The sequence below is a fragment of the Macadamia integrifolia genome, unplaced genomic scaffold (assembly GCF_013358625.1).
Source record: "Macadamia integrifolia cultivar HAES 741 unplaced genomic scaffold, SCU_Mint_v3 scaffold_173A, whole genome shotgun sequence".
NCBI lineage: Eukaryota > Viridiplantae > Streptophyta > Magnoliopsida > Proteales > Proteaceae > Macadamia > Macadamia integrifolia.
This window is the reverse complement of record NW_024870629.1, coordinates 192,532-207,179: the sequence shown is the minus strand read 5'-3', so window position 1 is coordinate 207,179 and position 14,648 is coordinate 192,532. Positions and strand designations below refer to the sequence as shown.

Sequence of the window (14,648 nt, the reverse complement as noted above, 5' to 3'; positions counted from 1 at the left end):
TCGCCAACTGGCGTTACCTGCGCTTTCGTGTCTCTCAGTGTGGTCAGCACTGGGTGTTTCCGAGCAGCGAGGCTTACACCCATTCGCATTAGTTCATCCAAAGTTCCTTACCCTTATGCACGAATTTTGGAATAAGCCATCTTCCTATCAAGGTTAAGGAGTCAACTGAGCATCTCAGCGGCGGGATTGAATACCCGGATCGAATCAGAGTTCACGCCGCCCGCCCTGAACAAATAGGAGGCGTGGGCCACAGGTCGCACATAAGCCGCCGGGTCGCACGACAGAAGAACACCCAACATAAAGATGCACACTCCTCCATGTGAAATATGAATCTTCATTGGAGCTTTTTGGTAGTAGTCGTGACCAACAGCCATCAGCTGTCGGCTCGTTGGTAAGGCGAGAGCTTCAAGCCCGATTTCTGGTGGCACACCCCCCACACAAGCACCACCCGACGAAGGGGGGACGGGGAAAGCTACAGGCCCAAAACCTTCGACCCTTCTTTCTAAATGGGGGTGCCCGGGGCACCTCATCTTGTCATTTCGTCGTTGCTCATTCCCGTTAGGCCGAAGTGTTTGGCGTTTCCTTCTCCGCGCCCGCTCACGCTTCGCTGACCTATCGCGTGGTAAAGAGAAGAGAGTACGAAAGAATAGTAAACAGAGCACACCGCAGAAAGATTCTAAATATGACAAGTCCCCCTTGGATTCGAGAAGAAGGAAATGAAGAACGGGTACGAAACGAAATGAGGCGTTTCTAGCTCTAGTTTCGGATGAGCTTCTCCCAATTATGTCTGGTAATAGAATAGGGCGGCTTGCTCTGACCAACACTCCACTTTTTGCTCCGTCCATGGAGCGTATGAATTTCCTGGAATGTAGATAGACCAAAAGAGGGAATTCAGGGATAGGAATAGGAATTATAGTACCATTGGAAGAAGGGGCACCTGTGGGAACATCTCTACTGACGAACCATTTCAATAGTACGGGTGCTGCCGTGCCACGAGGCACGACCATGGAAGTAATGAAAAAGAAGAAGTTCTGTAGTTGGACCATCTGCTCTATCCGTTCGATTTTCGCTTCTCTAGAGAAGATGAGACGCTAAAAATGAAAGTGTTCGCAACGCATACCGAAAGGGTACCAATTAAGCCGACCATTAATGACTAGTTCGAACACCAGGAGCGGTCTGATTCCTTATTTGATAAGACCGCTCTTAGAAACATGAAACAAAACCAAACCGAAATAGTTCGGAGCCCAGAAAAAACTACTTCTTCGTAAGTGAGGTGAGGTACTTCTTTCGGTTTGAATAGGGGGTCGCCCTTTTTTTGGTTGAAGTAGCCACGACTTTGGTCGTAGTCAGTTCAAACACATAAACCCGCAGCCATGTTGATCAAAATGACTAAGTTTCATGACTTGACCAGTCACTCGCCCTCGTATTCTAAGATCATCTCACCCTGTGGTCGACATTCCATTCCCTTTAGTCGTAGGTGCTCGTTCTATTTTGATTTGAATGGGCCGGGTCTCCCGAGGTACATATGGCCGGCCCTTCGGGTGTCTCGGTGATACAAACAAAGAAAAGACGAATTCCAATCACATCACCGACCAATCCTTACCAAAGGAGGAAATAGAATCGAACGCTTACAGCGCCTTATTTCCTTCCCGTTGATTCCCCCCGCCAATCAAGCTGCACTTCCTTCTAACAAGTGGCTGAGAGTTAGCAAGCTACCTTGGCCTCTTGGCAGGAGGTTCGCTGTCCCCCTCCTTTCCGGTCCGGCCGCGGTACGGCACCTGAACCCGAAGCTACGATCAGATCCGATTGGATCTGATCCGTTCAGATTCCACAGATCCAGCCGATTGGGTCTGGTCCTATCCGACCCAACCCCGGAACTTAGAACGGCCGGCCTGTTTTGGACGGTAGAACGGGGAGAGGGGGAGTCGTGCCCATTCTCTCTCCGGGCACGAGCAGGAACATCCAAATTTCAGACCGAATACATGTACATGACGGAACGACATATCATAGAATACGTGATCTGATTTGATAGGCTGCCTGCAGAAATAGTTGACCGACCGCATAACAATTCATTCTTGTGTGTAGCGCGTGGGGCCATGTCTCCCGAACGATCATAGTACGGCCGCTCATCTAATATCAAATCAATCGGTAGATCTCACTTCCCTTCCCCCGCCGGAAGGGATAGCGTATCTACAGCTGATCTACGACCACCCTTACCCAACATTTAGTTTAGACGCGGCTCGAATGCCTTTACGCTATAGGGCTGTGTTAAGCATGCTTCTTTGACAGAAAAAAAAGTCTTTTTCCATGACAACAGTCGCGACTATAAACATACGGTACGCTCTCTCGCGACTATAAAGGGCGGGGCGGTAAGCTCTCTATCAACAACAGGGGGGCTGTTCTCCTTTGTCAACTCCTTGCTTGTGTCGTTGACAAAGTCAACCGAGCCTAACCAAAGCGTCACAACATAATCCTAAGGTTGCCTTTGTCAACGCTACTAAGGACCGGGGCGAGCGGAATTCAGTAGAGGCTCGAAGAGGGGCTTACTAAGCGAAGGGCCGAAGGCGGCTTTGCTATCCATCCTACTATACCACCGAAGGGCGGCAGGCAAAGCTGCAAGGAGATAGTGCGGCTTTCTTTGTTCTCATGGCAGAGTGAGTTGTCCATAGTGTCCGCCAATAGAGCCGGCTTTTAGTGAAGATCCGCTCATGCTGCATGAGGGGCGGCAAAAGGCGGCTTTGCTCATGAGTTAGCGGTCAAGCGGAAAAGGACCTGCTGGCTTCTTTTCTTTCCCTACCTAAAGGCAGCCTTGCTCGCAGCTCGCAGACAGATGAAGGGTGAAGGAAAAATAAGAAGCAAGTCTTGAGGGAGTAGAGAGCCACCGTTAGGTGGTTCTGAGCCAAGTGCGATCGATTGTCCTTCCTTTATAGATTGAACTACCGTAACTCCACTCAACCAACAAAGTAAATTCCATACTCAAAGTTGAGTTACCGTACAAACTCAATATCTATAAAAACTCTTCCCCCTGAGTTTTTACTGAAGCCGAAAGGTATCCTAAAGGAATGGTAGCACCACAATCCACCCAGACGCGGCCATCATAAATGGTTCGTGCGACGGCGGCGGAGGCAGGTTCGGGATAATCTATTCAATCTTCTTCTTTTCTATCTCTTTTCTCTCTTTTTAGAATTTTCCTCTTCCCCCGGTCAAAAAGCCGCGAGGCGCTCAAGGATGCAAACTACGGAGCGAAGAAAACCCAAGAATCAAGGGCCCCACTATAGCGTTAGGCCCCTATTTGAGTAAGGCGCGCGCAACCTAGTTGCGCGCGTTAGCGCAACGGTGCTCTACGATCAGCTTACTCTCCATTGGGCTCATCCCTTGCTTGGTTGAAGCGCGTTAGCGCAGTAGTTTGATTGCTGCATCGGACTCGACTATCTTGTGCTTGTCATCGTCCGGCAGGGACAGTATTAGAAGTTTCTCTATTCGTCGGGGAACGGCCTCTGTATACTCTGAAAGCCATGGTAGAGGAGCGTTCTTTCGATGTCTGTTGGAGGGAATCTCCCTGTCGACTGCAAGATCTGTATTATAATCCGCAAGATAGTTAAGGCACCCCAAGAACCTTTTGAGCTGATTCCTGTCTTTAATTTGACCAGGAAATTCCTCGGCGAAATCGATCGAATGGTTCTTTAATCCAGATGGCATAACATACCATTCATATTGTCCCATAGGAACGGTCAACGCCGTTTTATACCTTACCTTTTCCGCGACTCGTATTTGCCAGAAACCAGACTTGAGATCGAACTTACTGAAAATTCTAGCTCCTGTAATCCTGAGTAGAAGCGTCTGACGGTTAGGAACAGGATACCTGATCCATTGAAGAGCATCATTGAGAGGCTTGTAATTGATAACTAGCCTCGGAACACCACGTTCCTGCTCATTCTGATTATTGACGTAGAACGCTGCGCCCTTACTCTATAAGGGGGGGCTCTTACTGGGTCGAATAAGCCCTTTCTGAAGGTTGTGTTTTTTGGTCTTGCAGAGCCTGTTGGCGCAGTTCTTCAGGCATCTGAATGGCTCGAGCTTTCGTTGGGATCTTCTTTTCATCGAAATCTGTTCTGTACAGAAGCCCAACTTCCCAACAGTGTCTCTCCCAAAATGTCTTGGGGTCGAGGGAGCAGTATGTTTTAAGATAAGCGCTTCAAACTTGTCCTGAATTTTTTTTATTCGAGCAACCTTCTAAAAAGGTTGCCTTCAGCTGCTCGGAGATTCTTTGGCGAGCAATCTCTTGTTGTAGCAGGGCAATAGTCTTTGTAAGGCGCGAAAGCCCTATCTACCCCCTCCATTCGAGCTGGCTGGAACCGTAATAACACAGGTTCTCCGTTGAAGTTGCCGTGAACTCCTTCCTTCGTAGATGTAAAGGGACTGATGGTGGAGAGGAAAGGAGTGCCGAGGAGGAGATCATAATCGAGATTGTCTAGGATAACAAAATCGAAAAGCAGGCAAAGGCGTTGATAGCAGACATGAACTTTATGAACTTGGAGTGAAACATCGAGCCTTTGTCCACCGGCACTTTTAGCTTGTTCTCCGGATTTTCGCCACAAATTGACCGGAACTAGATCCTTTCTGATGCAGTTAAGGTCAGAACCAGAGTCGAGGAGGGCTGTAGCGCGGGGAAACTCCATACCACGTATTTGGATAGTTATGGATATAACCTTTAGTTTTCGTAATGGTATGGGCTCATGCTCATGACTCTTTTGGATTGTCTGAACCTTGCGAGCTTCAGTTTTGGTCAGTCGAAGCTGACGCCGCAGATCGGAGAGCGTAAGAGGTTGTAAGGGCACCTTTGATGATGAAGTACTGTGAATGCAGAGGCATTGACCCTTCTTTTGCGAATTGTTCTCTCGATCCAGTGGTCGATGCTTTAGCCTGGTAAGATATATTAGAAATGGATCTACTGATCTTAGACTGGTAGCTTTCTCATTCTTCGGGATGGAAAGTGCTGATATGCGCTGGCATAAGCTATCGAGTTCGTCGTCTATATGTTCTGCATCTGGTTGATCCTCAGGATCATTGGTAATTCGTTCCGTAGTTGTCGGGCTATCGGATACTTCGGCTTCAGATAGGCAGGGCCGGCTCGTCAGGTATTAGTTTCTTTCTTTACTTTTCTTTTGAGTTTCCTTCTTTTTAGTGATTGACCTGCTTTGTGTTTGTTTTTCTTTTAGGTTCATCTTTAGCTCTGGTGGTTTCTTCTTCGCCAGTATCTGACTCGCCGCGAGTTGAGCTCCGGCTTCCGGAGTTACCCACTCTCGACTGGTGGGGGCGTCTCGCTTTTTCACCGGTTCGAGGGTTGAAGATGCCCACCTTGAGCCTTCCCGTCAAAGGTAAGGCTTTAAGAGTTCTATATTTTTTAAGATTTTGCGCTCTCTTTGTACTGCTTTTGTGTCTTTGCAGAGCCTGACGCAGTGACAGTTGCGATGGTTGTCCCGGTGCCGGCTCTTCCAGCTTCGTTTCCTGAAACTACTGCTTCTTCTGTTGAGATTCAAGAGTTGCGTGATGAAGAGATGCGAGGTTCGGACTCCTCTCCGCCTGACACTTCTGGTGGTGCAGCATTGTCAGTCGAACCTCAGACCTCGGCAGGGGTTCAAGTCCGTCAGCCTGTCCCCGTCTCGTCTTCATCCTCCGACGTTGGCGTTGCTTCGGTCAAGGTTCACGAGTCGCGAGACGAGGGCGTTTAGCGCCTTGATTATAGCACTTCCCAGGTTGAGCTGGCCTTACTCTAGTAGGGGCAGGGCCAGGCTCCAATAAAGGGCTTCCACCTCAGCCTATTGGTGGCCCATCCAATGTTAGCATTCAGATCGATTCTCACCCCTGGCCCTGAGAGGTGGACACTGCCGCAAAGCCCGGGCTTTGGAAACCCCATCGAAGTAGAATTCCCATTCCAGGCCGTCCTGTTCGCTATCCGAGTGAGTCCCAGTCTGGGGGGAGTGGGAGGCCCCATCTGTTTCAGAAGGTCCGGAGATTCATTTCAAAAAACAGGAATGTAAGAGCAGTTAGCCCGCATGTCCCTAACTACTTCGTTCCTGATTGCTTTCTCATTCAATCGGTCTCCCTGGCAGCCTAACGGCCGCCCTCATTTTCCAAATGGACCAGCAGACTACCGATTTCAGGCAATACCTTTGGTCTAAACTATCAGAATCTTGGTTCCCCATGAGCTTTCGGCCCACCTTGTCCCAGTCAGCAAAAGCGAGTTTCCTGATATACGAACTCTCATCCGGCCAATTGATTAGGCGCTACTTAGCCCAAATGGATTTTGCCCTTTCTGGAATAGGATATGGAGAAGATTTAATCTTCCCCTCTCTTTCACAACTCGGGCACCTGGTTGGCCCGACCATTCCTTTAGATTTCAGCCTCTCACCAGTAGCAGGTCTGCCATGAGCAACAAGCCACATGAAGGAGTTGGCCCTCAGCCATCCTTTCGGCTTCCAGATCCTCTTCCATCTGATCCCCTAAGTTCCGACAGGGGTCTCCCGTAGTTGAATCCCCTCCTAACGGAGAAGGGAAGGAGGTCCTCCCTATCTCCCCACACTGGGATGTCCTGATCATCAGAGCATCCTATCGTCCACAAGGCGATCTTTCCTCAAAAAGAGAAGAGAGACCCAGCGAGTGAAGATATGAACGAGACTTATTCATTTTCTTCTTCGAATCCGAGGTTTTTTTTTCTCCTTTCTTTGAGAACCAACCGTAAAAAGATCAATAGTTTTTAGGCGAAGACACATTCACTGATCAACCCTACCTTCCTTTTCATTCTTCACGGAGATGAGTTTAGTGAATGACCTTTGTTCAAAATGACCAACTATGAATATGACAGGGGAATACGAGACTGAAGAAGAGTAGATCATAGACCAAAGGAGAGGCGGTGGAGTGAAAGCCTATTTGATGGAGGTCTGGTCTGCGACTAGAGAATATCTTTCGGGCTTTCGTTTAGAAGGGAAGCGGCTGGTCTGTCTGAAAGAGGGTGGCTATCCTATGAATACTTCCGGGAAGCCCTCTCTTCTTAGACATCGAAATCGAAAGCAAGAGAGGAGCTCTTCTGGTCCCGAACCCACAACTGGCACACAAAAAACTCTTGATTAGAGCCTTCCATCTTGGACTCGTCTCTGTCCGTCTACTTCTATCCCCTCCACTGATTCTATTGATTGATTATTCCCATCCCCCTTACTCCACAGGGCTGCTGCCTCTGCTTCGTATCGGCTCGACTCCTCAACTGGGTCTCGAGCTCTCTGATACGATCCTGAAGTAAGGATTTAAGAAACTTCGCCGTGATGACTCAGCAATCTACAAGCCCATGGGTACTCTAAAAACAAGTAGGCCTACAAGCATCTATCATCCATCCATACAAGAACAGAATACTTAAAGAAGTGTCACGCTCCCGGATAATAGTATCAGGTTGGTATCTCCTCAGCTCAGCAACCTCGGCCTGGAGTGCTCTCTCTCGCTCGGCCGAAGTTGCTGTGACAGTCGCTAGCTCCTCCTGCAACTGAGCCGCTCGTGCCGTCATGTCCTCCAGCTGCTTGGCCTGCAACCAAGCATTCTTATTACATCCAGTTCAAGCAAGAAGAATGTATCAGATGAAAGAGAAGGTTTGGTTCTCAGGTATACCGTCTGTGCAGATCTCTCAACCTGGGAGGACAGCTCCCGGACTCTCGCCTCAAGCTCAGCAATCCGTGAAGCAGCCTGACCTCCTCTGATCGCGTAGTTCGACCCTATCCTCATGTGTGGAGGCTCTCATAGAGACCTGTAGACACTGACGCATACCACTCAACATAGTCCTCGCGGTCGGTCAAATGCTTTTCGAAGAAGTCTCCTCCAGCATTGAAGTCCCTAATCTGATCTCAGAAAGTGTCCAGTAAGCTATATCTAGCGGCTCCACCCGTCCGCGATGCATGGAAGGATTGGGGTGGCGGATCAGGAACCGGCTGATCAATCCCAAACTGCCGTAACACTCTCTCACCCAGGTACCACTCGACGTGGCCCAGGTATATCAGCTCCACTCGGGCAAGGAAGTACGGATCAGATATAGCTCTACAGCTGGCCTAGCAGCGTAAGGCCTATCTCCAAAGGGCCTCCAGGTGATCTACATCCACATAGCATCAATCGGTCATCCACGCAAACGAAGAAGGAAATATCGCAGAAGAACAAGCTTACCTGCTGAGGAGTCAAGGTATCAAACTCCTGTCTGAAAAACAGCCCCTGGTGGTGCATATCGTGGTCCTAGAAGCGGGACGACCACCTCATCCCTCTAGGGGAGCCCCTAGGGACATTCTCTGGTAAACGTGGAGACCGATATCCACGTACTCGTATAGCCACATCTGCAAGTGAGAGTAAGATCATGATCAGTTCAAGGATATGGAATAAGTTCAGTCCGCAGCATTATAAGCGAGCAAAAGTACCTGGATGATGTAGTAAAAGCCGTAGATGGAGAAATGTTGACCTACGCCACCTCACGAGCTAACCGCAAAGAAAGGTTTGTATACGACCGGCCCGTCAGTACCGTAACTGAAACATTATCAGATCTACTTGCATTTTTTTCAACCTTCTCTCTTCCAAATCTTTCCTTCCCTCGAGTACCTGTAACCGCTGACCTTTGGTAACGCTTGAGTTATCAGCTTATTATAAACGAGTCTTTTGCTTACTCCTGGACTAAAAAACTTGCGTAGCCCCTCTCGGAACCGTTTACCTGCCTCGCTTACTGACTATCCCTACCGCAAAGAACAGTTTTCTTACTGCTTTACTTGGAGTTGGTGTTCTCTCATCAAGCGCCTTACCCGATAGAGCCGCCTAGCTTACAGAATTTCCTTCTTCCGACTTTCACTATGGTGCCGGCTTCTCTTCTCTGACGAGTGCCCAAGAGAACGAGTCGCCCTCGCAAGGCCCAAGCTTACCAAGAAAAGAAAGGCGCTTCTGGCGACCTGAAATTAAAGGAACAAAAGCCAAAGAATTAGCTGTTTGCAACTTTAGTCCTTTTATGAACCGATTGCTTGCTTTAGGGAAAAGCGAAGCGTACAGTTCAGGTGGTCGTAGAATCAAACTTGTTCTGCGATGCGCTTAGGCTCCGGGCTTTTGACTTCTAAGAGCTACACTCTCTCTTTTAGTAAGGTCTTTTTGCTTTTTCGTTGCTAAAGCTTAGAGACGGGATGGTGACTCGTAGAAAAAGAAGAGACGTAAGGCAGGTGCGGAGCCTTCTTTTGTTTAGGTTTGGAACCCTTCCCTGCTTTTCAGGTGCTGTGATAGTCCAACTCTGCTTTCTTCTTCTAGCTTCCGTAGCAGGAGCGGCCTAATATTATTTGTTTGGGGTTAGCTCGTTAGTAAAGCAAGGAAATCCTACTGGCGATAGCGGTTGTACCTTTGACCTATATGACGCCGCTTCTTTGATCATCGCATGATGAATAGTGTTGATTGGTCACCCAAGGACACGCTCAAGCGGTAGATCAGAGAAAGGGAAAGGCTGCCTTTAGGTAGCTCTTTTATAGGACCGAAGAGAACGATGCGAACAGGGAGTCAAAGAGCTTTCCGTTACGGGCGATAGGCTTAGATCAAAAAATCTTTCCTTCCAATCTTGAAAGTTCCAGTCTTTCGGGAAAGCATTTCCACGGAAAACCGACACGTATCAAACTCCAGGAATGCCGTTGTTCAATCTCGTTCGGTACTCTACCGCTTTTCTTTTCGCTTGTTGAATCCTACTTTGCTTTCCGGTAGCGTTTTCAGGTCATGGCGGTATGGAAAGAGAGAGATTTCCTCTTTCAGATTGCAAGCGGATCAGAAACGATTTCCTTTCCGTCTTGTTATGTTCCGGGAGAGGGTTACTTTGACTTTGAGATAAACTAAACTCCTTTCGCTTCCGGGTGCTGGCAGCTTTGGAAAGGAAAGTCAATCTCGCAGTTTTTAAGGAAAGTAAGGGAACAAGTTATGCAGCCCTTCTCTAATAGGGCACTCTTGGTGGGTAGATCAAATAGAATTCCCTTCATCTTTCCGTTCTTGCGGCTCGAAAAGATAGTTCACTCCCACCGTTGTTAAAGCAAGCCCTTTCATCCTTCCGGTAGCCGGGCTAGTCGGGTAGGAAAAAAACTAAGGTTCTGAAATAAATTGCCAACAAGCTCTTTAAGACGAATAACTCTTTCTGTTTCGGGTACAGGAAAAAAAAAACTAAGGATATCTCCTGATAGCTCGTGATAGTCTGTTTAGATAGTCGGTTTAGTTTAGGCGTTCAGTTCAAGCTATACTTGTTCTTCTTGGCGGATCAAAGATCATTCTTGTTCCGTTACGGTAAACGAGTAGGCGAATTTCATTACCTTGTTAAAGCAAGCTCTTTCAAGTGAAAGCCTACAGTTGGAACACAGAACGCGGTAACAGTTCAAGTGCCGAAGAGAAAGAGTTCCTGTCTGGAAAGCGCGGAATATACCTTTTGGACTCCGGGCCAGTTGAAAGCGAAAAGTGCTTTGTTGCGTTGTTCTAAGTTCACTCGCTCTTTAAGGCTTACTTCATAGGCCGTTGTTCAAGCTTTTTCGTGGCTAAAGCCCTTTCTTTTCACTTTTATTATCGTCTTTGAAGGAAGTACTTTCGTAAGCGATAGGATTCTATTGCCGCTTTCTTTGGGCAGTTCCAGCTAAAGAGAGGGGCTTCTCTTCGCTAGTGTTTTCTGAATCTTCCTTGCGCTAAGCTAAGCGGTTGCGCCTTGGCTCTCCTCTATATCTTTTGAGATGAGCTCCCGGCTTTGAGCAGAGCCGGTAGCAGATAGAGGATCAGAGAAAGACCTCCTTGCTTTCCGAATAGCCGGCTTTGGCGATTGCACTTTCCGCAAGCCCTATGTTGGTTGGGAACAAGGAAGCTTGACTGAGCACTTCATTCCCATCCTGCCAAGCGGAGACCTGGCTTTCCGGCATCTCAAGCCTAACCTTCCCCTTCACTACTGCCTCAGGGCCATAACCGCCTATTAGTTAGTTAGCAGAGAGTGGAATTGCTGATTGCAGGTTCGAATCTCACTTCAATACTATTTGTTAGGGAGAAGCCCAAACCCGTCCCTTTAGTTTCGATCTTGAATTTCGCATTCGGTGTTAGCACTCACACCCCATGAGTTGAGGGTTGAGGAGTTGGATGAACGAATGATGTCCGTGACGAATCAGTACCCAAGAAGAGATGCTGGTAGGGCGAGCCCAAAGAAATTCTTGTTTCCTAATCGATGGCTTTGATTCCACCCTGTTTAAAGGCGAGTGAGGGAAGTTGTTGATTCAATTACTATGGTTTCTGTTTAGAGGCAAGTGACCTTATGAGAACTGGATATTTGGATGTTCGATTGAGATTGAGTATGCCCGGCATTTAGATGCAACTTCACGTCCAACAGAAGAAGAGTTTGATTCGGGCGAAGAAATAGCGCATTGATTGATTGATTGTTCGCCGTATGCAGATAGGGCGTCTGTCTCTGCAACTTGGATTGGTGATTGACTCGCTACTATTGATTCATCGCCCCCTTACTATCATTTCTCAAACTATCATCACTACCTTCGTTTTACTATATCCATCAATTGGAAGAAAAGAAGCTGCCTTAGAACCTACTTGACGAGTGCTGCCCCGCATTATACCAAGCTCATAGTAAGCTGAAGGAGCTATCTATCTAGAAAAGGGGGGTTCTTGTTTCAACAGTCCCAAGTAAGGGGAGGCGGAACCTAGTTAGACTACTGGTGAGTTGGAGGAGAATTCGAGATCCCGCTCATGAGCTAAGTGACTCGGGCTGATAAAAGTAGGGGGTTCGAGCCCTCAATCGGAAATGGTTCGTTTCCGAGCAGGAAGAGGTGGACTGGAATAAGCGTGTGATTGATCGACTCCTATTATTCTACGTGTTAACAACTACCTCCCCCTCTAACTAGTATTTGTAGCCCACGCTGCTTGCTTATTGAGCCCTATGGGGAGCTGCTTCGCCCCTGTTGCAACTAGTATTTAGAATGAGGCTAATAGTTTTTCGAATCTAGAGAAATCCCTTTCCCACCAATCTCGGCCTTTGGGGTTCTTTTCTATTCCCTACCAGCATTTAGTTTATTAGTCATTCTTCCCATAGTCGCTTGTACCCCTTACTCGAATCAGCCACTCCCGCCGATAAGACTCCTAATGCAATCTGGACCTCGCTTCCTAGCATATCGATAGTGAGTAACGGCATATAGGTGCTGAATGATCGCGTCTATTATATAAGTGAAACCTCCTAAATCTATGAAGGGCTAACTTGCTTCCATCCCTCCTCGATTGATCGATATCCCTAATTGCTAGGTGGCCCGGACTATCAGATATGTTGGGGTCTCATTCTAGCAAGGGTTTGAGTAGGCGCGGGATACAGACATTTGTCGCCATCGGCTATTGAATCGTATCCATATTCGCACTTATCCCAATCTGAACCTCCACCTCTATTATGTAATGAGAATAGACGCCATTAACAAGGCGAAGTCGAGTTCCACGTGGCTCACTATGTCGTCACCAAATTCGTTTTGCTAGGTTCACCAGCTATACCCGACAGCCTTTCAATTGAAAAATAAGAACCTCCTTTACCAAACCATGGATGCTAGGTTCGTCAGTCACATGCGGAGGGCCCTCAGTGCCGAGCTGCAAGACTCAAATCTGTTGAGTTGGTTCTCCATATAGGAGCTGACACCAAAACTGCAATTCCGGATCCGAATGATAAGGGTCGCTTTTCCCTCGACTATTCTTTCTGGTTACCGATTGGAATTGAAAGAGAAAACCATGGGTTCATCCAGCGGTAAATCTCAAGGGCGGCCATTCAAACTATGACCCGTTGGTTATCAGATTCGAGGGAGAGCGATTCGAGTCTCTTAGATCAATATTTACCTTATAATTACCATATCGATCAATCGAATAGGCGATTAGCAACTCGACCTTGACTTCAATAATAAGAGAGCTATTCTATCACTATTAGTTGGATGATCCAATAATCGTTCCTTTAAGCATGAATCTGGTATTGGGGTTGGCCTACTCTCTCTATTACTAATACTTTCGAGTGAGCTCAATTCAGCATGATTGCTCAACTCTTTAAGTGACTACGCTTTCTCTGCCCTCGATCGATCCTCACCCTTTAAGGGATGAGTGCATAAATACCCTATAATAATGTGCTTTCTTGACCCGGCGCTGGTGTGAGGTTCATACCAGAGTTTGGCAACCCGACCCAAAGCAAAGTAGTAGCGGGTGGAAAGATCGATCAATCTTGCCCCCTTTTTGATAGAATTCCTTTTCCTTTTATGAAAGCTGATTCGAATCGGTCATAGCCTATAGAATCATTAGGGAATCGAAACCTAGTAACGCAGCCTGCTGATCAGATTTCTAGTCCCCATTCCATATTCTAGATTCAAGATCCAACCTTCTCTGAGTCAACCCCTCGCCTATCGATTATCGGAGAGTCGTCTACTAAGTCAATCGAAACTGAAATCCTAAACTAAAGGACATTGATACGCCTCAAACATCGAAAGAAAGCATTTGAAGGAAGATTTACCGAGTGGGGACCTTTCGCCCCCCCTTTCTTTACGTACTATTTTGCTTTGCTTTTTGATTCTTCTTCTGATTTTTCTTTCAGCCTGACCTTGTTCTTCGCGATATACTCTGACTTTCCTTTTCCATAGATAGGATAAAAGGGTGCTTTCTTTGCTTTAAGCTTAATACTTGGAATTCATTCCCGGATTGGAAGGGACATTGAAAGATTCCTACTCTACCGACCTTGGAAAATAATTTGCCCTATCTTATCCTTATCGTCTACCGTTATATACGCAATTGGGTAGGGTGGTAGTTCAGTCACGTAATCTATCCCTCATGCTGAACCATCCAGCAGATGTAAGGAGACACCACTTGGAGGCAACCAAGCACGCTTCGCCGCATCGTTTGGAAGGGATTTTCATTTCGTGCGTGAAGGTGGTTAATCCGACGAGTCAATTCTCAATGCGATGCTTCTATCCGTTTGACGATCCTACTTCTGATGTCACCCCTACCTCTCCCTCCCAGTGGAATATCCCAACTATTCTCTCTCCAATTCCGGGATGGATCATGAAAGATTTTGTTTGTATTGAGATGCCGATAAGGAAGAAATAGCCAGTTATAGAAGCGGGTGGCAGGGAAAGCACTCCTGTGATAGCAAAGTCAAGAGATTAGTTAGAGCTAGGAGCAGGCCATCTATTCCTGCTTGACTTTCTTAAAGATGCCTTAGATCTCTTCCTCGTTCGAGGTGGGAGTAGGAGTCAACATACTTGATGTTAAATTATAAAAAAGATGCTAGGAAGGCGATGCACTAGTCGAGCAAGGGCATCTGATCTCAAGACGGGGGGCATGGCAGTGACTATAGCTGGAAACTTCTTCCTCCTCTTAGAGGTGGGTGGGCCAAAACTCATTGAAATGAGACTCCGATCTGCCCGAACTTAGTCCAGTCCTATTAGAGATGGACAAGCAACTTTTATAGATGGGAAGGAAGAACCACTGATAGCATTTGCAGCTTCTTTCCGATCGAAAGGGGTTGGACGGTACGGTTCTTCTGTTCTTACAGCCGTGGCAAGAGAGGTTGATTATCCAATAGCAGGTGCTATTGGGGTAGGGGACCCACTCTTTCTTCG

General features: G+C 47.4%; 1 protein-coding gene across 1 annotated transcript; it reads right to left on the bottom strand.

The window, feature by feature from the left end:
• Positions 1 to 14: 14 nt before the first annotated feature.
• Positions 15 to 3,278, bottom strand: LOC122071025 (cytochrome c biogenesis CcmF C-terminal-like mitochondrial protein). Its single transcript, XM_042635295.1, has one exon. The coding sequence runs from the start codon at positions 1,044 to 1,046 to the stop codon at positions 162 to 164; it is 885 nt and encodes a 294-aa protein (XP_042491229.1). The 5' UTR covers positions 1,047 to 3,278; the 3' UTR covers positions 15 to 161.
• Positions 3,279 to 14,648: the final 11,370 nt, after the last annotated feature.